General features: G+C 45.7%; 2 protein-coding genes across 9 annotated transcripts in view; one reads left to right on the forward strand and one right to left on the reverse strand.

The window, feature by feature from the left end:
* Positions 1 to 9,260, reverse strand: part of FAXDC2 (fatty acid hydroxylase domain containing 2) — a 28,683-nt gene extending 19,423 nt beyond the window's left edge. Inside the window, exon 1 of one of the 5 annotated variants that reach the window (XM_075900604.1) lies at positions 9,103 to 9,260. In XM_075900604.1, coding sequence (XP_075756719.1) covers positions 9,103 to 9,168 — 66 coding nt within the window. In that variant the 5' untranslated portion in view covers positions 9,169 to 9,260. Of the gene's footprint in view, positions 1 to 1,548; positions 1,571 to 3,605; positions 3,806 to 4,522; positions 4,709 to 9,102 lie in introns of those variants that run through there. The other 4 variants (XM_075900606.1, XM_075900605.1, XM_075900607.1 and 1 more) reach the window with 4 other exon arrangements.
* A 615-nt stretch (positions 9,261 to 9,875) lies between these two features.
* Positions 9,876 to 23,718, forward strand: CNOT8 (CCR4-NOT transcription complex subunit 8). Of its 4 annotated transcripts, none has more exons than XM_075900612.1 (8): positions 9,876 to 10,107; positions 10,707 to 10,866; positions 12,288 to 12,429; positions 15,562 to 15,755; positions 18,229 to 18,390; positions 20,667 to 20,811; positions 21,671 to 21,781; positions 22,409 to 23,718. In XM_075900612.1, the coding sequence occupies exons 3-8, from the start codon at positions 12,313 to 12,315 to the stop codon at positions 22,556 to 22,558; spliced, it is 879 nt and encodes a 292-aa protein (XP_075756727.1). In that variant the 5' UTR covers positions 9,876 to 10,107; positions 10,707 to 10,866; positions 12,288 to 12,312; the 3' UTR covers positions 22,559 to 23,718. The 4 variants fall into 4 exon arrangements, with proteins under 4 accessions (XP_075756727.1, XP_075756724.1, XP_075756725.1 ...); XM_075900610.1 differs by lacking the exon at positions 10,707 to 10,866 and adding an exon at positions 11,012 to 11,093 and having other exon boundaries at positions 10,037 to 10,107; XM_075900609.1 differs by lacking the exon at positions 10,707 to 10,866 and having other exon boundaries at positions 9,972 to 10,107.
* Positions 23,719 to 25,348: the final 1,630 nt, after the last annotated feature.

Below are 25,348 nucleotides of genomic sequence, written 5' to 3' on the forward strand. Positions count from 1 at the left end.
TCTGCTCACAGCTCTTTCAGGACACATCTCGCTTCCATTCCTCTGGCACAGGCTGTGAAAGGAGGCAGACAGATAAAAGTGGTTCCCTCTCAATAGGGGTGGGAAATGAGATGGGAAAGCCCTCCCCCCACCCCGATAGCCAGCCTCAAAGGGGCATCCTGACTCAGATGTGTAGTTCAATGGCCCTGGCCTGAACAGCAGTTTCACTTCATTTTGCAAGACCTTCCAAAATGCATCACAGAAGGCAAAGGGCAGTTGCTAGCAGTCAGCCAAGCTCAGCAGCTCCCGCAACACTGGTTAGCCAAATGCAACCTCGCTGCAGTGAAAGTCATGGCAAACTCAAGCCAAAATGTTCGTGATCTCAACAGTGCACAGAGCCCTTCCAGACAAAGCTGACTCATTTGCTCCACACAGTTTTGGTCCACGTGCCAGATCCCTTCGGCTGGCACTGCCACAACAAAAACCATCTCTGGTGGAGCTTCTGTGACACACATTAGTTGAAAGCATTTGCATTTGTGACAAGTGTTAGCGAGGAAACAGTTGCCGATGTGAGACAGTTGCGTCCGAGGGAAATGTTCTGGTAAATTTCGCCGGTGTACTTTTTCTGAGGAGGAGCCCCAATGTCCCCACACTGACTTTGCCTATCACAGTCCCTGCCACCTGCTCTTCAGGTGAAACGCATTCCAGGCAATTACTCCATGAGACTCGTCACAGAGGACATTGCTCTCCCCTGAGTCCCATAAAGCTGGATTTGTGACACCCAGTCAATCATAGAAACATAGAACATTAGAACTGGAAAGGACCTCGAGAGGCCATCGAGTCCAGTCCCCTGTGGTCATGGCAGGACCCAGTACTGTCTAGACCATCCCTGATAGATGTCTGTCCAACCTGCTCTTAAATATCTCCAGAGATGGAGATTCCGCAACCTCCCAATCAGAGCAAAGAAAAGCGAATGCACATAGGGTTGGCCAGACAGTGGGGCCAGATTGGGTGGGAAGAGAAGCAGAGAGACACAGGGCCTATCAACATAGGACCAGCGCCTCTCATCTCTGTGTGCAACTTACATCCGTCAGATGGCAGGGTAGGTGGGCTAGAGGAATGGAAAAGGCAGTGCTTAGAGGGGCTGGGGGAGCTAATGCGCATAAGGCATCCGCTCTGGGAACAGGGCATGTGTAGTTCACTAAGCCATCAATGTCTGCCCTCCCCAATGTCTTGCACCACCTGAGCCTCATTCCTTCCCAGGCACAGACCCCGAGTGGTGTCTGCAATATATGGAAAGCACCGGGAAACAGTCTCACAGAGCTGCAGCCACTCCTGCTGTTGGAGGTGGCCATGGCGGGGGGCTGGAGGAGGGATGGTGGAATGTCAGTCAGACACACAGGAGCCAGTGTAAGGAAGAGGCAGCTCCCAGGGAGAGCGAGACAAACTGTATTACCCTTATGTCATTTCATTTAAGCTTTGCAGAGACAGGCAGCAGTGCACCGAAGGAGGGCTGGGGAGTGCAAAGGCACGCCTGCACATTCAGTGCTGTGCATTTGATACACTTACGTGCTGGGCTAAAGGATCTGAATCTCCCTCGTCCCCCAGCCGGTGACACTGATGGCTCAGCCAGGGAGACCAGCTGCCTCTATCCAGTAGAACTGGCTCTCTTAAATCAATTGCCAACTCTCCAGCTGTTAAGGCTCCCTCCCCTCAGCATGGAAGGAGCTGGTGTTCTCCCGAGGACACCCTTCAGGAGTGGATTCTTGAAATCTCCTTTCCAGCTTCAAACCACCTTGTGCCTTTTCTCCTTCTCATATCCACATTCGCGAAAGAACTGCCCCAAACTGCCGCAGATGTTATTCTTGCCCAGTCACTGGGCATAGACCTAAGACTGAAATCACGTCTGGCAAAAAGAGATCTCCAGCTGGTTTCGGATGGCTGGCCACCTCAACTGCAATGTCAAGTTTTGGGGTGCAGGAAAACCTTAAGTCATTGGTTAATTTTGGCAGAGAGGCAATGTTCAGGACAGCTGAACTCAGCCCCTTATCTTCACAGCCAGCTGGCTTATCATCCTTCAACATACATCAAATCGTCTTCAACAGAGTGGCCTAGGCTCAGACCTGGAGACAGTCCATGTATTTCCCAACAACAATGATCCATGACCTGCATTTATGGGGTGGTTTGAGGGTCAGGCGTTGTGATGCATCAACGTGTTTTCCAGCTTGCCCTTCATGCACGCCGTGATCTCAGCCAGCAAGGCAGTCAGGATCTAGTTCTGCAGACTAGCTGCCGAAGTGGCCATCACAGACGTCTCAGATCCCACGCAGAAGATCACAAGGGCATACTGGATGATGCCCTTCACACGGTACACCTGGATCAAGTTCTCCTGGAACTTAGCCTTGCTGCACTGGCACTTAAACTGCTACTTCCTGACGATGCTCTTCTCCTGGGCTGTGTCTACACTGGGCCACTTATTCCGGAGCCGCTTTTCCGGAATAACTTGCCAGCTGTCTACACTGGCCGCTTGCTTTTCCAGAAAAGCACTGACGATCTACTGTAAAATTGTCAGTGTTTTTCCGGAAAAACTATGCTGCTCCCGTTCGGGCAAAAGTCCTTTTCCGGAAAAACTGCTCCGGAAAAGAGCCAGTGTAGACAGCACAGTAGTCTTTTCCGCAAAAAAGCCCCGATCGCGAAAATGACGATCGGGGCTTTTTTCCGGAAAAGCGCGTCTACATTGGCCACAGACGCTTTTCCGGAAAAAGTGCTTTTCCGGAAAAGCATCCTGCCAATGTAGACGCACTTTTCCCGGAAATACTTATAACAGAAAACTCTTCCGTTTTAAGCATTTCCGGAAAAGGGTGCCAGTGTAGACGTAGCTCTGGGGTTTCCCTTCGGCACCAGCGTGATGTTTCTGATGCTGCTCAGCATCACCCAGGCAGGGAAGAGCAGGAAGCCATGGCAGGCCAGGCAAAGGCTCAGTGACACTGACTAGAAAAACTTTTTAAAAAGTCTAGCATCAAAAAATTTATTTATCAGTTTGATCCCTCCCCCACCCCCCAAATTACTGTTACCAGCCTAGGTTCCAACCCAGAGCTGAGCAGATGCCTTCTTCTAATTACATTAAGCCAGCAATTAGTCCCTCTTTGCCAACACCAACTGCTGACCCAGCTGCTGCTGGCAAGTGCAGGAGCTGAATAACAGCTGTGGCAAAGGACTCGCTCCATGACACAGCTCCTCTCTCCTGACCCCTCAGGGTCTGAGTGAAAATGTCACTGGCATCAACATCAGCTGACAGTCAGCTGTTGAAACAACAGTCTTGCCCAGGAGAAGAAACAACTGGTATCTGAGACCTAACCGGATGCACCTGTGGATTGGCCAAGTTGGGGAACCCCATAACTGCAAAACCCCCCAGGAAAGGTGCTCAGTGGCCACCCTTACCCGAAGGGTAGGTACAGACCTTGCTTACATACTCACTATGCCAGGCACTGCCCAAACAGGACGGCAGACGTGCTCCCCGCTCTGAAAAGCCTGCAATATTTTTTTAAAGAAATACATTCATAGATCTAATGACAGGCTGTAAGTCTCTTAATGGAGTGGCCACCCCGATAGTTTCCATCAAGTACCTCTCCACCACTGTACCCCTCAGCAGCTGTTTCCTTTGCTCACCTCCTGCTGGCTGCAGCCAAGAAGGGGGCTGGATCGCTGGCCAACACCTGATCTAGAATTCAATCCCCTGCCTTTCACCGCTGCTGTCGTCCCTGTAACACATCCTCAAGCACGGGAGGGTGGAGGTGTGTCTATAAGTAAGCAGCTGATTGTCCCTCCCAGGCAGGTCATGTGAAGCCAGTGTTAGATCATTACTGGGGCTGGCAACCGTTCCGCCCTTTCTTTCACTTTACAATGCCTGAGCGAGAGAGACAGTGTGAAGGTGACAGAGATTGGCCAGGTGCGTGATTGGTGTGACTGCTTCACGTTTATTTTTGGTTTAAAAGTAATTTAAGCCACATCATTAAAAAAAGTTCACTTTTGTTTTCATAAGTTACACATAAATCAGTTTGATGACACTTACTGCCCCCATCCAGAGCTGCGAGTAGAAAGAATTAAAAATCAGTGCAATTGAATGGTTAAAAGTATATTGATGGGACCAGGGAGTTATTGGGCAATGCTGCTGAACTCCTTGGTGGCCTCATGTCTTCACAACCAGTGTGATTGTTTGCTTAACACTGCATAAACAGGACTAGAGCAAGGGTACATGATATTGGTCTTGTCAATGTAGAAAAAAATAAATTGGGGTTCCCTTGTGCTTAACAATGGTATTTACACCAAGTGAAGTTTGTAGCATATATGAAAGCACTGGGTAAAGTTGCAGCAGCTCTCATGTTTAGTATATAGGGGTGGCCCCGGAACATGCAACTTATTCTAGCAGATAGTGTGGCTGTAAATCCACGCTCTAGGAGTGGTGCTGCAACTACCCATCACCACGTTCTGGATTTAGTATATGAGGAAGAAACAAGCGACACCTTGAAACACTTCCACTTACCTCTGCCAGGTCTGCAAGGCATCTTGGTTAATGATGGCTAGAAGTGTAGAGAGAGCCATAAGTACAAGAATGAAAAATGCCCTGTGGTCTGTGGCTTCATACTCATGCAGACAGACTTTTCATCAAGTCTTGTTCTGGGGGAGGGCAGCTCTTCAAACTTCAGTCTCACATTCCCCCTAGATGGCCCCTTGGTACCTCAGCCACTTGCTGTGACTTTATTTTAGAGCTAAGCTGCTGTTACATTACAAAACCTTTTCTCTAAACACTAACTTCTCTGGGGTGGGAAGGGGCTATTTCTGTGCCTCATAAACTGCAGGAGAAGCAATGATGCATTTCACAAACCAAAACATAGCACAGAGCCTGGAAATACACAGACTGAGTGAGGACAAAGTCACTGACCAGAGCTTCTCTATGACTGGTTCTTGCAGTGGGAGGGTTATTCTGGATGTAGGAAAAAGTAGGTGAAAAGCCATTGGAATCTCACCAAATTCCACAGACACTGGTGTTTTCTTTTAACTCTCATTTAAATAAGAAATTGTTTTTGAATAACTCTCCCAACAGAGGACTGAACGGCCTAGATAAGATTTCCAAGTATAAATCAATCCAGGTTGCCTGTAATCAAAAGCAGCTCCCATTTCTTGGCTATTTGGTGTCCCGTCCGAAATTAGTTTGGTTCCCAGTGGACAGGTATCCATACTACAAAAAGTCACCATTGCTATTGAAAAACGTTGGGCTGGCTGTCTCATGTCCTTGCAAGGGCTTAACAGAGCTGCACACTCAGTTCTGCTTGCAATGGTTCTGTTTTGGCAGGCCTACTCTTAGGGGAATTCTATGCTATTGTGCACATGTATAATTCATGTGCCCTGCAGATTTTTTTTCACATTCTGTTGGAGAGGCAATCCAATTAGGCCTTTTGCCCACCAGGGGCTGCTGTGGTGCCAGAACAGAGGGCAGCAGGCTCACAGGCCAGAGCAGCCAATTGTGGAAAGGCAGGAGAGGCAGTGGTCCTCACAACACCCCGCCAATGGGGCCAAGTGAGGAAGCACCCGATATGGGGGGAAGATATACAAAGCAGAGCACACAGGGCTGGGGAGGCATCACCTAGACTAGGGCTCATGAGGGGAGAGACTAGGCTGGGTGCTGAATGGGAGGTGCACGGGCAAATTGGGATGGGGGGACAGAGTGGTGGCTAAGTGGGAGTACAGGGACACATGGGAATGGGTGTGTGTGCAGGGACTAGGAATGTAAAATCCCATTTAATCAGTTTACCAGTTAAATGTGAGGTTTAACTGGTTTTAAGTGGGATCCCAGGTGGGGGACTGTCCCATCCCGGCTGAAGCAGCCCCCATCCCACAGGGCTGTCAGCTCTGTGGGCTGCTTCTACCTGGGCCCCACACGGGGCTCCTGGCTTCACGTGAGGCTGCCAGCTCTCACCCCAGTCTGCAGCGAGTGGACCTGGCAGGGCTGGAGTAGCCCTCCACCCGCAGTGGGCCATTAGCAGCTCCCAGGCTCCGGTTAACCGTTATCTTGTAAGCCTCACCCAGTTATCCATTCACATCCATAGCAGGGAAACATGAGGCTTGGAGAGGAGGGGTTGTTGAGAGGGAGTGAAGGGACAGATGGGGATGGGCAAATATGTCTGAATGAATAGGAGAGTTGAGGGGTCAACTAGGGTCTACATGGAGGAGGCTCCCCAATTCCCTAACGCTCCCCCTCCCAAATAAAAAACTATTAGGCAATTCCCAGCCATTACTTCCCTCTCCTTTAACTCCTCCATTACCCCTCACTCCCTCAAGCCTTTGAGCTGCTTCTGAGGGACGCGGGAAATACATTTCTATATTGTCGTTTAAATGAATTATTACTCAAAGCTCTTTATTAATGTACCTAGTAAGGAATCCATTTGTCAAAAAACATTTCCTTAATCTTCTTGTCTTTATTGTCGCAGACATAGTTGCTGACAGGTATTTTCAAATAAATTACCAAAAGAATTGAAACTGGTGTGATTGTTAATTTGACAAATAAAATATAGACAATTTTAAAATATTGTGCACATAACTTTTAATTTTTGGAACAGAATTTCCCCAGTAGTACATAGAGCATTAATGTATAACTCGTGCAACTTAAAGGCTATATGCTGCAGCTGAGAAAGCAAAAAGGGAATAAAAATAACTAATCTGGAAAGATAAGCTTTATATTCCTAATAGCCTCAATGATAAAGTTCAATAAATACTGAGTTACAAAAGCACCATTTCTTTGTTTGTGATAGAACGATGAACATATGCTGACACGGAAGAGGTCACTTACTGGAAAATGATAAATTACTTTCATAGTGCTTGGAAAGTTGTCTGTGTGAAGGGTTCAATCGTAGGCACTGACTTTTCTTTCTGTCAGTAGGTGTTTTTGAAGAGGAGTGTGCACTTGGGGAGATACCCTGTCAGTTTTGGGGGAGGCTATTTTCACAATATATTTAAACACTTTCATATTTTAATTATTGAATGTGCCTATTATTGGCATCTTTACTTTTGTAAGAATGATTCAATTATTATGAATTACATAATTAGATGATCATGAATTATTGTATATTAAAATTATTGCAATCACCTACATGTTGTCTTCACTAACATCCCAGTTTAAAGACATATCTCACTGTAGCTTTCCGGATAAAACTGCAAGCAATCTAATTTACATCTAGGTTCCCTGCTATTGTTTTGGTGCATGTTAAGGACGCTAAGAAATTATTCATTTGTGCCTATCCCATTGATGACTGGAGATAATTTTTAAGTGTTCTGAAGCTGCAGAACGAGTTCAGGATGATTCAGGCACAAAGAGAAAGATTCTATGAATCTGCAGTACTCTACAGCAAATGACTCCAAAATCTCTTTGTTGATGAGTAACAGCCAATTTAGGCACCAATATTTTGTCGGTATAGTAGGAATGATATTTTACTACATGCATTACTTTGCATGTAACATAGAAGTTCAACTGTCACTTTGTTGCTAAGTCACCCAATTTTGTGAGATCCCTTTGGAATTCTTTGATGTCTGTTTTAGACTTAGCTATCTTGAGTAATTTTGTATCATCTGTAAACTTTGGCACCTCAGTTGATCCTTTCTGAAGATCATTTTTGGATATGCTGAATACCACGGGTCTCAGTACAAGCTCCTTGGGGACACCACTCTTTATCTTTCTGAGAATGGATTATTTATTCCTATGGTTTGTTTCCTGTCTTTTAACTGGAGTACATGAGACTGCTTTCAGGATCATCTAATGATTCTTAATTAATGACAAGCGTTTTGTTATCTTAATCATCCTGTTCTGTATATAAACAAACTCCCTGCCCCAAGGGCAGAGGTTGTTAGCAGCACAGAACTCATCACATTCCACAATCCAGCTCTGGTCCTGGGTACTGAGCATCCACTATTTTTTTTGGGTGGGTGTCTGAGCCCTGGAGCACCCATAGAGTCGCCCCTATTGGTAGGATGAAAGGACAGGGATACTGAAATAAATCTGATATGTGAAATGAAACGAGTTCCAAAAACCTGTCTAACCAAGGCACCAAACCAAGATTCAGTAGAATGAAAGAAGTCACCTAACCCTGAATTATGGGAAGAGAACAACCTCTGAAGCAGAGCATCTACTTTCATGTTTTGTAAAAAACCTTGGGACCTGTCAGTCAAGGGCTTCTTCTCCTTTAGTAAAGCCAGATGCAGACAGGCAGGTATCTCCCTCCCTCAGATGCAGACCCCTGAGAATCACTTCAGAGCAGCAAAACCAGAGGCAAAGTGGAGGGCATAGTCCTCATGGACAGGAATTACGCTTCAGCATCTGATCTGCTGGGGATGCGTGTTAGTGATGCGCCAATTAACTGTGGCAGGCTAGGGTTGGGCCTGTAGTCTCCAAGGAATCCTGGCATAGACAGCGATACCCTAGCCAGAGTGAAGTCTTCCGTAGCTATTGGTTGTGATTAGATCTGAACGGGTTGTCCTGAGTCTAGCTCCTAAGAGTAGTGGGAAGGCTCATCACACCCTGTTATTTCTGAAACATACACAGCAATAACCTGGACAAAACTTATTGAATTAACTTTAGATACCTTAAGAGTTCATTGTATTAAAATTGCAACTGTTTATGTTAAAATTATGGGCCAAACAAGATTGAATTTTTAGTTAAATGTGTTTCCTTGAAAATACTTAGGAAGAGAGGAAGGCAAATTACCCACCTCTAGACCCAGTCTTTTGAAACTGCACCCTGAGGATGCGACTTTTTTTTCCTGATCACCTTTTTCGTGAGGACAAGAACAGAGGCCTAACCTGTATAATGGCATGACTCACAGAGATGCTTGTTCTGGGTTCAAAGCTGTTACACGTTTGTGATCACAGAAAATCCCCTTGGTGGGATGTAAGAGACTGATCAGCTTGGATGTAGGGAGCCTTTGCTGGGAGAGGGCAGGCGAGCTGATTGTCACGTGAGAAGACTCTTGTTTCTGTATGATACTTTTCATTTTACGAATACATGTACCTGCTCAGAGGAAAGACCACAGAGCTGTTCTGGCACAAACCCAAGTCAGCAAGGAGGGTTTTTACCTGGACAGGCGTCCCCAGGCGTGCTTGGGAACTCAGTCTAGATGGGCGCGGCGCAGCCTGGACCATCCCAGTCAGAAGAAGCAAGGCAGGTCTGTGCCCAAGGGGGCAATGGCTGCAAGCTGGGAGCCTAATGTGGGTACCCGGGGGGGGGGTTGCCCCAAAGGGAGAAAGGGGGGGACTGAGTCCTGCCACCCCAAAGATCCCAACTGGACTGGGGGGGAAGTAGGAGCTGGGGGGTGGGCCGGCTTGTGTCAGCCCCGGGGCCCGGCTAGGAGCGGGGGGGGGGGGGGGTCCCGTCAGCCCCGGGGCCCGGCTAGGAGCGGGGGGGGGGTCCCGTCAGCCCCGGGGCCCGGCTAGGAGCGGGGGGGGGGTCCCGTCAGCCCCGGGGCCCGGCTGGGAGCGGGGGGGGGTCCCTGGCTGGGAGCGGGGGGGGTCCCCGTCAGCCCCGGGGCCTGGGGTCCGTAGGGGGTGGAGAGCGGGCCCGGCTGGGAGCCGGTGGCCCCGTTTCGCCTCTTGCGGCCAGCCGGGCGCAGGGAGCCGGCTCCCCCCGGCACCGCTCTGTCCCCCCCGCCCATGGGCTCGCCCGTTCCGCCGGCCGTTAACGGCTGGAGAACGGCATTGCTCCCCCCCCTCCCTTGCGCCGGCGCACTTCGAACCAGACGCCCCGCCCCTTTGTCCCGCGCCCGCGGGCAGCCTATCACCCCGCCGCACCCAGCGCTTCCCGCGGGAAGGGGGCTGCGCGCACGCGCCGTCTGGGCCTCCGTCCTGCTCCACCGGCGCGTGCACTCTCGCGAGAGCGGGGGGACAGGCCGGAAATCCTGACGCGGCCTGGCGGTGGTGTGGCTGCGCGGGAGAGGTCCGCCAGCCCGCCTGACGGGGGGAGGGCGGGAAGGAGCAGACGAGCAGCGGCCCCGCGAGCGGCTAGAGCGGCCCCGCTTCCCCCTCCACGCCCCGGCCCGCGCCCTCTGTGCGCCTGTGAGGAGACGGCCCTGGCGGAGAGAGCAGGTGCCGTGGGGAGGCCCCGTTATACACCCCCGGCGGGAGCGGGAGCGGGGGGGGGGGAAGGGCGGGATTAGGGGGGAGCAGGGGAGGGGGTCTGAGGATGGAAGGGGGAGGGGACTTGAGGAAGGGGGGGTGGAAGAGTGCAAGGGGGTCTGGAGAAGGGGGAGGGGAGAGTGCAAGGGGGAGCGGGTCTGGGGGAGGGGGTCTGGAGAAGGGGGGGTGGGAGAGTGCAAGGGGGAGGGGGTCCTCAGGAAGGGAGGCCCTGAGGGGGGTGAAAGGGGAAGGAATAGGAAAGGCTGCAGTGGGGAGCAGAACCCAAGAGACCCCATGGCTATTGAGGGTGCAGTCAGTGGGGGGCATTGGGATGCAGAAAGTTGCCCATGGATTATTTTTGTGGCTTTTTATTTCTGTTGTGAGAAATGTAACTTCCGCTTCCTGAAGGAAGGTGGAAAGTCGCTGGTAGTTATTTCACTGCCCTCCTGTGGCCTGATTCAGCCCCTTCTCTTAAAGAAGGATTTACCTGTCCCTTCATGAGACAGTCCCAGGCAAAGAGCAACTGCTTGCTGCTGGATAATTTCGTGGAAGCCTTGTTCCCTTCCCAGATCACAGGTGTGCCCTCTTTCTCGAGAACAGTAGCATTCAGACTTCTTGCAGTGTGAATCTGCCACCAGTCAGAAGTAGATGTAGACTTCAGCTTTGCCTGTGTATCCCATTCCTGAGTTGCCCACAAATCCTTGGAGGCTTGATTGGGGCTGCCAACAAGTATGCCATTTATGTGGAGACCTGCCCACTAATAATTAGCCATGGATAGTATCTCATCTTTTAAAGGCTGCCAACAAGCCAAAGTTTCAACACCATAATTACAAGGGTGGTATATTTCCCCTTCTATGTATCACGGCATTAAAAGAATTCTGGGAAAGCTAGAGTTGGCAAGAACCGAAAGGCCTACACTGATGACATTAAACTTAAAAACAGTAGTTCCTTGACAGGTAAAACAATATTGATCAGTATCTGCTTTTATAAAGCTTTTGATGGACTGTTTGGCTTCACTGCAGCTTCTGTAAATAACTCTAGATGCTTTGCATGTTGTTTCTAGGTATAATATTGGTTCTCGTCTACCCCTGGTTTTCATACTGCTTTAACTATCAGCATAATCCCCTTAGGGAGTGCAGTTATACCAATGTATTTTGTCTCATAAATGTATTAGAATAATCTTAACTGTTAATACTGTCCACACAAGTGGTTGTACTGATGTAATATTATCAGCATACAACCACAATCCTTAATGGAATAGTTAAACTTCTGCAAAATCTTTGTAGAACAGGTCTTGGGGAATTGAAACAGAGCAGCACACATCTTACAAATAACAGTGTAGTAAGAAGCTATTTATTCTCACTTTCTAGCCCTAAGAGAAAAACACTGTAGCAAAAGCAATACTAAATTAAGGTATTAGTTCTAAGACTGATAAACTGGGTTTAATGAGTTAATTGAGTAGTGGATTAGGAATTTCCATTGACTATTTGATTAGTCGTTAAAGGGGGCAACGGCAGAGCTGCAGCACGGTTAGCTCCCTGCCCTGGGAGCTGCCCGGCTCTTACTACATTTAAAAGGCAGACCTGCAGCGGGGGACTGGGTGCGAGCCGGGACAGCTGAGTCCTGGCTTGCGCCCATTTGCCTGCTGCACCTCTGCCTCCCCTGCAAAGATGGTGCTGGGGGGGAACCTGCTTTTAAGCTGGCTCCCCCCAGCACTGGCTCCTGTTCCCCCCCCCCCCCATTGCTGCCTCTGATAGAGGCAGCAACAGGGGGGAGTAGTGACTCCACTAGTCACTTACATCCCTAATTAGTTTTCTTTAGGTTTGCAAAAATAGGCCTTATACTTGAAGTGTGCAGACTTGTTTCAGTTGGACTTAGTAATCCTGGATATCTTCTGCCAATTTAAAACAGAAGTTTACTGCATATTACAAAAATGTTCTAAAAGCAGAAAAGAATTTATTTTAATAACTCAGATATGCCAGCTGAAAGGGATACTCCAGACTAGAAACATTCCATACTAACTCACTGTCTGTATTTTTGTTCTGATTTGTTGAGATGTATTAATGCAAAGTAGCATGTTTGTGTGTGTTCACTGCGCTATGCCAGTTAGGTTTTACACTACCCTACTTACTTTCCAATTTTGATATTAGGTGCTTCTACTCCAATTCCTGCAAGATGCCAGCAGCACTTGTGGAGAACAGTCAGGTTATATGTGAAGTATGGGCAAACAATCTGGAAGAGGAGATGAGGAAAATTCGAGAAATAGTTCTCAGCTACAGCTACATTGCAATGGTAAATATGCTGTACTTCAGTGATCATCTGCTGACTAACCTGAGAATTTCAGTGTGGGTAGCTTACTCACTTATTCATAAATATAAGCATTCCAGGGTCCGTTTAAGCTGAATATTAAGGGGGAACAGTTGGAAAGAAGCTTGGCATTTAAAATTTTACATGACTTTTTAAAAATACATGGTCTTCTTCCAATATCTTGCTTAGAGTTTTTGTAGATTCTCTGAAATCACGTAAGTAGACAGTGCGGATTGAGGGCATGCTGAACAGATGAAATCTGTAAATACTTTTTTTGTTCATACAATAGAGTTTAAAAACATGCCTACTTGGTTCTAAGCTGTTTAATGTAGTTAGCATATTTTTAATTTGAATGGCAGGTTCATATTGGCTTCCTGCTGATATATGGCAACAGGCACACAAGTCACAACGTGTTAGCTAATAGGATTACTCTCTTTTTGTAATAAGGCAGCAGTGCCTGATCAGGAAAGAGAATGATTTTGGCTTGAGCCTGATTTTGACTTGTTCTGATAAATGTATAAAAGACCCAAGAATTTTGTTGACACACAGTTTTGGGAAGGGAATTTTGTAGCAGGAGCTTTCAGTCCTTCAAAACAAAACCATGTGTTTTATCTTCACTAAGTGTCTCTAAACCCCAAGATATCCAAATTCCCTTACAAGGTCACACATCCGTTCTGAGCACACTTAAAAATGGGATATTTATCATCATTAGCTGTAATTGCCCTTTAAGGTTAGAGAAGCTCTGTATATGCCGTGGTACAGAAAAAGAGCCAATTTCTAATGGCACCCACCATGCAAGTGTATGAATACAAATCAGTTCCATCACCACTGAGATGCATATACCTCAGGATGGTTTGTAAAAGTGCTGAAGCAGGAGCTTCCTCCTTTCCCATCTATAACCTCTTCCTTTTTGAACTTTCAGAATTGACATTTCAGTTGAATGTATGTTGTTATAGTCCGTGGCCACACTGTTGTCTCACATGCATGATTGATATTGTAGAATCAGGCAGAAAGGATGTTGGGCTGTGGAAGAGATTGTCAAATAAGATTGAATTCTTTTACTATGAACACTTGTTTCTCTTTAAATTAGACTACAGAAGATGAATGAGTATATCTGAGGGGAATTTAGGCCACAAATCTGAAATAATAGAGAACACAAACATTACTGAACAGAAACTTTTTCATACATATTTTCTCCATTGTTAGGGTCCCTCTTTACATTCAGTTATTTCAGAAGTTTCTTATCAGATTAGGGCATCTAGAGTGTTGTCTAATAGGAATATCTCCCAGAAGCAATGATGATTTACCACAGCATGAGAGAACACACAACAAGTAACCATTGTACTGATTTTTAAAGTGCTTAGGACAACATGTGGTCACAGATATAAAATAGATTTTCATAGATAAACGATTTATTCCAGCAGGGAAAAAAACCCTTATCTTTATATGTGCAACCACATTATAAACTGAAAGAAAGGGCACCATTGATAAGTGAGTAGTAGCAGGATGTAACAGTAACACCCAGGAAGATTCTTTTTTTAACAGAAGTCTGTAGATGAAATAGAAGTTCTCTAAAATTGCAGTTTCTCTTAGCATTCTCTACACTTTTGGGGTTTTTTTTGTTCACTTAATCCAGTTTTGTTGTAGTTGTTGAAAGGGTATGAATTGTTCATCAGGTATTTAGTTTGGAAAAAAGAAGATTAAGGGGGGACATGATAGCGGTTTTCAAATATCTAAAAGGGTGTCACAAGGAGGAAGGCGAAAATTTGTTCCTCTTGGTTTCTGAGGACAGGACAAGGAGTAATGGGCTTAAAGTGCAGCAGGGGAGGTTTAGATTGGACATTAGGAAAAAATTCCTAACTGTCAGGGTGGTCAAATATTGGAATAAATTGCCAAGGGAGGTGGTGGAATCTCCCTCTCTGGAGATATTTAAGAACAGGTTAGATAGACATCTGTCAGGGATGGTGTAGACGGAGCTTGATCCTGCCTTGAGGGCGGGGGGCTGGACTCGATGACCTCTTGAGGTCCCTTCCAGTCCTATGATTCTATGATTCTAGTAAATATAATTGGGGGATTAGCACTTTGACTTTAAAACTGTGAGCAGACTAGCCTTCCTGCTGGGAAGTAGAAGTAAAATAGCTTCTCTCCCTGGGAAGTACCAAAACCATTCAGAGAGGGGTTTTTTAATTTTTTTGTACTTTTCCTTTACAAATGTTTAAATCAGTAGTAATATAATGTATGCAGTGCATAGTGATGGTTTCAAAAACATAGTAAAGCAAAGCAAAAGGCTTCATCAGGAAACAAGTGCAAACCTATTGAGTGTTTGTTTCCTGAATTTATTTCCCAGCTTCCAAAAAAAATTTGTGATTTTTGCTTATTAATGAAAGGACAGATTAGGAAACAAACACTGAGTGATTGTTGCATCAAGTCAATGTATTGTACTGTTTGGCCTGAGCATTATCATTCCATACCATAAGTTTTATTATGGACAAGAATGCCTGTAAAACTCTGAGATTAAATGCTTGCAATGAACAGTTTGGCTGTGGGCATTCTGTGTTTTATCAGCTACATCATCCCCCATATTTAAATATGGGAGTACGTAAACAATGAAAAATACTCCATTGGGTAATACAAGAGTCATGGGGCAATATCACTTTGAGTATATGTCTCCAGACAAAATTAAGTTTAACCTTTGTTTAATGTGAGGAATCATTAACACTTGCTAATTTATGAAAGCAAGTAAATCTTAAGGGTAGGCTTCATTTCTTTTGTGGAGCTATCACTCAGGTCAGGGTGGTTGGAGTATTGGGAAGTTTTCTTTACCTTACTCCATCTTGTCGAATTTACATTTTGGTTCTAAATATGGTGAGATCTTATGTATTAGTGTTCCTTACTGCCCAGTGTACTGTATCTATCTGTATTGCTAAGGGAGCCAGGTATGGATTTAGTGGCTACTACGTACTAGTTTAATGTGTAGCAAATAGCGCTGAGAAAGCGAAGACTGTAATTTTGCTCTTATAAAGGGTGGGAAGATTAGTATTGAGAGCTACTAGTATCAGACTAAATGCAACTTGCTGTTATAGTAAGGTTTACTTTTTTTCCATGCTTCTTGCCTAGGATACAGAGTTTCCTGGAGTTGTAGTGAGGCCAATTGGTGAATTCCGCAGCTCCATAGATTATCAGTATCAACTACTTCGGTGTAATGTTGATCTCCTGAAAATCATCCAGCTAGGCCTGACTTTCACAAATGAGAAGGGGGAATATCCTTCTGGGATCAACACCTGGCAATTTAACTTCAAATTCAACCTTACGTAAGTCTTCTGAGTTAGAGAATTATCCACTACTCCCTACTGTTCATATTATATTTCTGCTTGGTGACAACATGTTTCAGTGTCTCCACTGCCGGCAATTGAAGGTGCACCAGGAAAATCAGATATCAGCACAAAAGAACTAAGTTTTTTTTTATGAGCCTTTTTTGATAAAAAGTTGTTGTAATACTCCTGAAAGCCAAAGCCTTGTTTAAAACAGTGTTTCTCAACCTTTTTAAAAATAAAGTAGCCCTTTAAAAAAAAAAAGAAACCCTCAGTACCTACAGTTTTCAGACACACAGTTTTTTTTCTACTATTGCAACACATTTGTGTTACACATTTTCTACTATTGCACACATTAATTGTAGCTGGGTGGGCGATGAAATTTTTGGGTGTAAAAAGTACAAAAATAATCAAGCACTGTAAAATTTAAAACAAAAATTCAGTTTTCTCCAAATTTCAGTTGTGTTGAGGTACTCCCCAGACTTTTCTCGAGTACCCCTAAGGGTACTCGTGCCACTGGTTAAGAAACGCTGGTTTAAAATATTGCTCTTGATCTCAGCTTTGTAACATGTTGTTTGCTTGATATTACTGCCAGATAGTTTAGGCCCAAACATTGAGTACTTTAAATTTATTATCTGGAACCTGAAGGACCCTTGTCCAGAAATAACAGATCTGCTATCGCTTTGTTCTTCAACACCTAAAATCTGTGCCTTTTCTCAGAGCCATGCTGAAGTACAAACTGTGACCGAAGCCAAGAAATATTAACCAAACTGCATTAGCTATCCAGCAGCACTAATCTTGACAAATGGAACAGGGCACTGGTTCTCAACCTTTTCTATATCATGACTCCATGTTAGAGCAGAAATTAGTTTCAGGACCCTTTCCCATCTAGGCATAATGAAAGGATGACTGTTCATAATTAGGGATGTAAACAAGTAGTCGAGTATGCTTATCAATTAATCTTCTCGACTATTCGCATTTTCCCTCTCCTGCTGCCTCTGATACAGAGGCAGCAAGTAGGGGGAAGCTGGTTCTGGGAGGAAACCATCTTAAAAACCTGTCTTCCCCCCCCCCCTCCCTCCCCTTACTGGCTCTGAAGCACTGCTTCCCACTTTCCCTGCTACTGTCTCTATCGGAGGCAGCAGTGCAGGAGGGGAGGGGCAAGGGAGGCTGTTGCGAAGTGGACTTTGTCCGCAGGGAGCTGGGACCCCCCCAGACAGGGGCTGCTGTCATACCAGCCTCTGTGGCTGGCCCAGACCGCTGTGGACAGAGGCTGCTCTGCGGCAGCCTGTCTGTCACCCCTCACCTGCAGCAGCCTCTATCCGTAGGGAGCTTGGACCCCTGTGGCTAGGGGTTGCTGCCACCTGGCGCTGCTGCCTCTGTGGGGCAGCAGGCAGCTGGTCTACAAGGGGAGCTGGCTTTTAAACTGGCTCTTCTCATGGACCGCTCCCAACTGGCATCCCATGCTGCTGCCTCTGATAAAGAGGAAGCAGCGCATGGTGGCAGGGGGCTCCCCAGGAGTGGGGCCAGAGCACAGTGGTTGTCAGCCCCGCCCCAGGGAATATAGAATAGTCAAGTAACTGATAAGATTTTATTCTGTTACCTGCTATCTAACATCCCTATTTATGATAGGAGGACTGGCTGGAACGTGTGATATTTTTCAGAATATGGCAATGTGAACACTAAACATGTCATTTTGAACATAACATCTTTCAGTGCTGTCATTGTTCTGGGTTGCCACTTTCAGAATGGAATATTTCGGGAGGGTTTTTTGTTTTTGAAACTGCTTTTTAGTTTAAGATGTATTTTGTGGGAAACGAAAATCTGTGTTCTCATTCTATTTCAGAATGGAAAAAATTAACTTGTGAAACAAAAAAATCTTATTCTGCCAAGCTCTGTATGATACATTCTTTCTGCCCATTCCTGGTCCTGTTTAAGAGGCCACAGAATAGGCAATAATTAGGAGTGGAAAAATACAATTTGATTTCTCAAATGGCATTGGAGATGAAGCAAAGTAATATGTGCACAGATCTGCAGTGACCTTCACTCTAACAACTCTGCTGACTAAATATGAGCCTCGTCTGCTCACTTCTGTTACAAAAATCTGTTTTGCTTCTGCTAACTAGCAGAGGCAACAATGCCCAGAAACTGTCAGCCAATACAGTAAATGTGGGTTCTTCTGGCTTGCAGATCTGCAGTAGAATTAATAACCAAGTTACAATTGCAGAATCACTATTGTTGGTGTTACACGGGCCAGAAAGATTTTAGGCTGAAGTTGCAGCACTAGTAGTTGAGAACATTTTTACCTTGGATCTGAATTGATATGAAGTTCACTAAGACATTAAAAAAAAAAGCCCAGTGATACCATTGTGAGTCACCTGCTGGTGTTTTGAAGTATTTTGGAGAATCCTTTTTTTCAGCTATGAGCCTGCCAGATCAGCCGATCTAATGCAAAGGTGCCTTTCTCTTTTAGGGAGGACATGTATTCACAGGATTCCATAGATCTCCTTGCAAACTCTGGGTTGCAGTTCCAGAAGCACGAGGATGAAGGGATCGATACCTTACACTTTGCAGAGTTGCTCATGACCTCGGGGGTGGTCCTCTGTGACAACGTGAAATGGCTCTCGTTTCACAGGTTAGTGTTTGAGGAATTGAAAGTGCATTGCTTACCATAGTAGTGAAATAGCAAAACAATGATCTTGTCAAATTCACTCCCACCCTTGACCTTAGTGAAAACCGATTTTAAGGAGATACATTTCTCATCTTTTAGCTACATAAGGTACCAACTGTTCCTATTCCACTTATGTTATCGGCACTTCCTTTGCCATAGAATCATAGAACCACAGAGCTGGAAGAGACCTCAGAAGGTCATCAAGTCAAGCCCCCTGCTCTAGGCAGGACCAATCCCAACTAAATCAACCCAGCCAGGGCTTTGTCAAGCCGAGACTTAAACACCTCTAGGGATGGAGACTCCACTACTTCCCTAGGTAACCCATTCTAGTGATTCATCACTCTCCTAGTGAAATCGTTTTTCCTAATATCCAACCTGGACCTCTCCCACCACAACTTGAGACCTTGTTCTACCATCTGTCACTACTGAGAACAGCCTTTCTCCAGCCTCTTTGGAACCTCCCTTCAGGAAGTTGAAGGCTGCTCTCAAATCCCCCCTCACTCTTCGCTTCTGCAGACTAAACAAACCCAACTCCCTCAGCCTCTCCTCAGAGGTTATATGCTGCACCCCCCCTAATCATTTTGGTTGCCCTCCGCTGGACCCTCTCCATTATGTCCACATCCTTTTTGAAGTGGGGGGGCCCATACTCCAGATGTGGCCTCACCAGAGCCAAATAAAGGGGAATAATGACATCTCTGGATCTGCTGGCAATGCTCCTCTTAATGCAACCTAATATGCCATTAGCCTTTTTGGCTACAAGGGCACATTGTTGACTCATATCCAGCTTCTCATCCACTGTAACCCCCAGGTCCTTTTCTGCAGAACTACTACTTAGCTGGTTGGTCCCCAGCCTGTACCAATGCTTGGAATTCTTATGTCCCAAGTGCAGGACTCTGCACTTGTCCATGTTGAACCTCATCAGATTGCTTGTGGCCCAATCCTCCAGTTTGTCTAAGTCACTCTGGACCCTGTCTCTGCCCTCAAGTGTATCTACCTCTCCCCCTAGCTTAGTGTCATCTGCAAACTTGCCTTAAACTTGAGACTTTTAACGCTTTTCTCCTTTGAAAGCAGGAGTTAACAACAAACCTGAGATGAAAAGAATAAGGAACAGTTTAATAAATTCTTAACTCATGTGCATTGTAAACTAAAGGCCTTGTTTTCTTTGACCCTACCATGGTGCTGTTTTCTCCCTTTGAGCATCATTAGTATGTTTGTTTTCTGGACAGAAGAAGAGGTTTGTGTAGCTGAGTTACTCCTCTTGTGGTTGGTCTCCTGAACTACTTTAGTAAGGGGTAGGGAACCTTTTTGGGCTGGGGTGGGCCACTGACCCACAGAAAAATCAGTTGCGGGCTGCACACAAGTGAGAAGCCCCCAACTGAGGAGGAGAAAGACATTCCCCACATTCCCCTTGAACACCAGAGCCGGGGAGGGAGGCGGCAGGGAAGGCTAGTAGATTATATGTGCTCCGGCCCTGTGGGTGGGTGGCTGGAGCACCAGTGCAGGCTCCCTAGTGCTGAGCCTCAGGGGCCAGATCCAGGCAAGCCCCTGAGGTTCCCCACCCCTGACTAAGGCTATATCTAGACTGCTGCTTTTTCCAATTGTTTTTTCAGAAGAGGCTTTTCCAAAATTTGGCCCGTCTACACTGGGGCAAATTTCGGAAGAGCCTCCTCTTTTGGAAGAGCCCTTTTTCCTCGTAAAACGAGGAAGACAGGGCTTCCGAAAGATCACGTCTACTCTTCTGCAAAAAATGTTGGAAGAGCAGATGCGTTCCCTGGACGTGGCGGAGTTTTTCCAGGATACCGACTCCATAGTCTAGACATAGCCTTAAGTGCACTGACACTTTTTCATCTGCCACTCACCCAAGTGCCCCTCCTGAAGGTGAGGATGCAAGGCACGGAATCCTAGACTTTATGCCTTCTCATCTTACCTCTTGCCCATTGCTCCAGCCACAGAAGCCAAGTTTATACTAGGAAAATAGGTGTTTTTCTTCCAACAGTGTAGCTATTGTGTATTTATCTTAGTGTACAAGTCTAGTATAGACAAGGCAAGTAGTCGGACACCCTCCCATGAGGAAGGCTGAGGGGAGCCCTACACTCCCCACTTAGGGGGAGAAAATGCAGTTTATAAGCAGCTCAAGTGTTTGGTCTGAATGATATGCAGTAGAGAGCCATCACTGTGGGCATGGGGATATTGGTTGTGGCTGTTGCTGACTTACCAGATTTTGCGCAATTCTCTCTCAGTGGCTATGACTTTGGCTACATGGTGAAACTACTGACAGATTCCAGGCTTCCAGAGGAGGAACACGAGTTCTTCCATATCTTGAATCTTTTCTTCCCATCCATCTATGATGTCAAATACCTAATGAAGAGCTGCAAAAACCTTAAGGTATTTCATCAAGAACTGTGCTAAGAACGTATTGCCTTTGCCTTGTTATACCTTTCTGTACATAGGTGCGCAGTAAGCCAAAAGAGGGGGTGACTGCAGCTGCACAGTATATTAAAATTGGGTGGTGACAGGTAATTCCTCCGGCTACAGCTGTGTGATGGCACAGTGTATGTGTGACACAAGGGTTTGCTCAACTTCCTGTGCCCTTTTGACTAATCCAAATAGTTCATGATTTGTAGGTACTTATTTCTGAAGCCTCCTGAGGCTGGGCATACTTGTCCTCTCTCTGAAAAGACATGGATCAACATTTTCCTCTTAAATGAATTACTGCGTGCATTAGGTAACTGCTAAAGGCTGAAATCTATTCATCAACTTCCAAGCTTTGTTTACCACCAGTCCTGGAGCTTTTCACTTCTTCAGAGCTGAATTGTTTCCTGCAGTATGTCAGCTGAATACTAGACTGCTCAGGTTCTCATCCCAGCCTTAGGAAAGTATTTAACCTCTCTGCACCTCACTTCCCTTGTCCCCAAAATGGGAAGAACATGCACCTGTTTTCCAGCTGCATGGAGGTTGTTTTCAGGCTTGCAAAGGGCTTTGAAGATGAATAGCCCTATAGGAGCTAAGTATTAATCTCTGTTTAGGTTGTTGAACTTTTTAGGTGGTTGAACATTCCAGTGCTCAGATGAATTAGCTGGAACTGAGTGAAAAATGCCTTTTTTTTTAAAATTAATATTGCCATATTAATTGTGTTTAACTCTAAAGGCAGCTATTAACCTTCATGTCTAGATGAAGCCTGGTATGTGATAGCACTGGGAGGGGAGAGATTCCAGGTTAGTGAATCAGCTTTCTCTTATTGTAGGGAGGCCTTCAAGAAGTTGCAGATCAGCTGGATTTGCAACGAATTGGACGACAGCATCAGGCAGGATCAGACTCTCTCCTTACGGGAATGGCATTCTTCCGAATGAAAGAGGTATCCTGTCACCCCTTCTTACAACAGCAAAATGAGGGAACGTAATTGATGGCTTGAGTTTTCCCTCCCCTGCATGCACAACCTAGAATTTTTGTTTACATCTTTTACTGTCACGTAGGGATGTATAAATGTGTATCCACTGAAAATTCCAGCAGATACATGTTATACATGGGGAGGAGCCATCTGTGCCCATACCTTGTGCTGCTGCCTCTGTATCAGAGGCAGCGGTGGGGCATGGCTCTGCGGGAGCCAGTATGCATAGGGAATTGGTTTAAAACACCAACTCCCATCTGTTCCTCCTCCCCCCATGCTGCTGCCTTTCATACAAAGGCGGCAGTGTGTGTGTGTGGGCTGTGTCACTGTGAAGGTTAACCGATGAGCCTAGACTTATTGGTTAACCATGTACGATTACACTTTCACATCCCTACTTGTCAGCCTTTAGGTCTTAGACTAGCAGTGGTGAGTCTCGGTAGCGTTGACAAATATTTATTTTCCACCCATCCTCTCCTTCCCATGGGTATGTTGATTTTCCCCACTACCTCAGAAGTGGGTGCATTTAAGCAGAGCTGTGTTTAGGATTAAAAAGGCACTATAAGAAATGGAGAAATACTTTTTTTCCATTTACAGTTGTTCTTTGAGGACACGATTGATGATGCAAAGTATTGTGGGCGGTTATACGGCCTTGGCACAGGAGTGGCTCAGAAACAGAATGAAGATGTGGAAATAGCCCAAGAGAAGATGAGCATCCTGGCTATTATTAACAACTTGCAGCAGTGATAACTGGGTACCACATGGCAAGACATGGTCCCATAGTGGCAGCTGCAGTCATAAACTGTTTCCAGCAGTCTCTCATGCATCGGGCATGAGGCAATTTGCTGAAGACAAAAGATGCTTCTCACTTTGGTTCGAACTTAGAGGGGAGTCTGAGTTGTTGATAATGTTAGCCGTGGTGGCTTCCCATCTTTTTAGTACTAACAAGAGAGAGACAATTAATGTATATACCTCTGTTTTCTTCCTTTTAAAATGTACTGAACCTGCAAGGAAGACTTTACTCCAGCACATTCAGAACTGAGGTTCTGAAATGTTTGTGTATCACTGGCCTTTTCAGATTGTGCTTTAAGAAACTTATTTTAAATTTTTTTTTGTTGGCTGTAAGGGTGACAGCTGCTCCTCACCCTTTGCTTGTTTTTACCTTTGGGTATTCTGTAGAGATGACCCACTGTTTCATGGCAGAGTTTTGGGACCGGATAATATAAAACACTTTTTTCCTGGAGCTGAAACATTCAACTAGATCGGTCTTGGTAACTGTCAGATGGTGTGTTTGGAGCTGAGCCGAACACCTTCATAGCTTCTGAGTCTGTAGAATTTCCCACTTTCTTTAGAACTATTGTGCCAGAGAGATATGGCATTCCTGTAAGATTAATCTTCTCAACTATTAATACAGTAATGGTTCTGCAGTTTAAAATGGCCTAGAAGTTTGCCTTTTCTATAAGATTTATAACAGTTTTGGGCTACATGGATTGACATCAGCTACTTGGTATTACCCGAAGATGTGGAAGATTTTACCCTTTTCATTACAGCATGTACAAGTTTAGTAGGTGGATAAAAAGTGGCTCGTTTTATATTTTAGTGAGTTATCACCTTGGCACTACAATTGGATTTCCCTTTTAGAGACAGAATAGCCCAAGGGTGGGAGGTTCAGAATTGACTTTTTTTTTTAAATTGGATATTCTAAAAGACCATGCTTGTGTTTCAGGATTTCAGGACAGCTTGGACATGTTTAAAAAACTCCCCCAAAACTTTTGCCCGGAGAAAAAACAGTCTTGCATTTTAAAAACCCTCACATTCTTTGCAATGATTAAAATGTTAAGCTGGTATTTAAAGTGTGTAAATACTGTTTTTAATTTTGTAAAATAAAGATTTTTTTTAATCAGTTACAGCTTTGGGTCTTCAGATTTAATTTTAACACTCTCTGGAATTATTAGACTTGCAGCATCCCATCAGGGGGAAGCAACTAACAATTCTGCCTTACTCTGAGCACAGATGGGCAGTACTGACCAGATCACCTAATAATGCACCTGTGCTGTTTCACACTTCAGCAGCCCAAGCAGAGTCATCTTATGCTGTGTTCTCTTGCAACCTTGCTAGCGTGTCAGGCTTGTTTGCTGTGGAAGCTCTTTCCTTTGTATCTTTTGTCTTATGGTGACAGCAGCAGTTTCCTCCAAGCATCAATCCTCCTGCTGCAGCAGAGGGGGACGGGGACTTACTGCCCCCTCTTCTAGTTTCCAGGCATGGTGCCTTGAACACAAGGAACATGATTCCAGGGCAGGGATGGGCAAGATGTGGCCTACAAGCTGCCCTGCTGGGACCCTCTCACAGAGCTGCTCTCTGTACATCAGGGGGAGGCTTCACACCCCCCACAGCAGAGCACCACAGGGAGCAGCCAGACACTGAGCAGTCCCCTTCCCTGTCCCAGATCACTACCCTAAACCCCACCTCACCAGATCATGCACCTCCTCCCCCCCAGGACAGAATCCTTATACCCATACCCAGGGCTCGACAAATCACTGAATCTCCGTGCCGTGGCGAGTAGATTTCAGCCGGTTGCCCTGTTCACTGGCAGTGCACGCATGCGCAGTGCAGAGCGGGTGAGTAGGTTTCGCCACCGTTTGTCAAGCCCTACCCATACCAGAGCCTTGCACTGCTGCAGTCCCCTTCTGCACCCAACCCCAGTACCAAATCCCACATCCCCTCCATGGAAAAGTGTGACCATGCCCATTTACCAAAATCTAGGGTTATCTAGTTCTCCACAGACCTCCTAGAAAGGGGCAGCAGTCAGACCACTGTTCTATAAGCAAGCGTGTCTTTAGCATAACAAGTATGCTTCTGCCACGGCAGCTTTACTGCACTCCCATTAAACTTTTCCTTCTTCCTTTCCACTAAAGTCAAGCTTACATGTTGGAGCAGAAGTAGTAGTATAAGCCCTATGCTCCAGCTTTACTCAGCTGGAACTTCCATGCCCACTACAGCCCTCTGAACACTCACTGGCCTCTGTTATGAGCAGCATGCTGTGCTCAGCAAAACTTGCTTCTGCAATTGCTCTGTAACAGCGAAAGTTCAGGCTTCAAGGGGAAAACTGACATTTCAGATTAGAACAAAACTGTGTGTGAATCCAGAGGCTAGCTGTACACGAAACAAAGGGCCACTGGTTGGTTGGGTCAGCTCTTTTACACATACAAAAGGCCTTGATTTTTACATCTCCATTGAACTACAGTTAGGACCAATTATACCATCAACAGAGTAACAGGAGGACTTCATTTAGTCATGAAAAACTGTGTTTGACAGAACTGAACCTAAAGTAGCACGTGGTACAACGTAAAAAAACCTGTCAGCTATACACTAATATGCTTCAAAAACACTGGTTCCTTTCTCCCTAGCCCCCTTTCAAATTAAATAAAACTTAGATGTTGAGCTTTGAATTTAGAGAAAGCAAAACACTTCCTCCCTCCCCACAAAAAAACAAACAAACCATGTGCCCAAAACTTAAGATGGGTGAAGTAGTAAGTT

Source organism: Pelodiscus sinensis, chromosome 17 (assembly GCF_049634645.1).
Source record: "Pelodiscus sinensis isolate JC-2024 chromosome 17, ASM4963464v1, whole genome shotgun sequence".
NCBI lineage: Eukaryota > Metazoa > Chordata > Testudines > Trionychidae > Pelodiscus > Pelodiscus sinensis.

Bases quoted from the DNA above. Each gene is read 5' to 3' on its own strand.
- CNOT8 (XM_075900612.1), top strand. From the start codon at position 12,313: ATGCCAGCAGCACTTGTGGAGAACAGTCAGGTTATATGTGAAGTATGG. The intron at 15,756-18,228 runs GTAAGTCTTCTG...TTTCTCTTTTAG, and splicing joins AACTTCAAATTCAACCTTAC to GGAGGACATGTATTCACAGG. The intron at 20,812-21,670 runs GTATTTCATCAA...CTCTTATTGTAG, and splicing joins AGAGCTGCAAAAACCTTAAG to GGAGGCCTTCAAGAAGTTGC.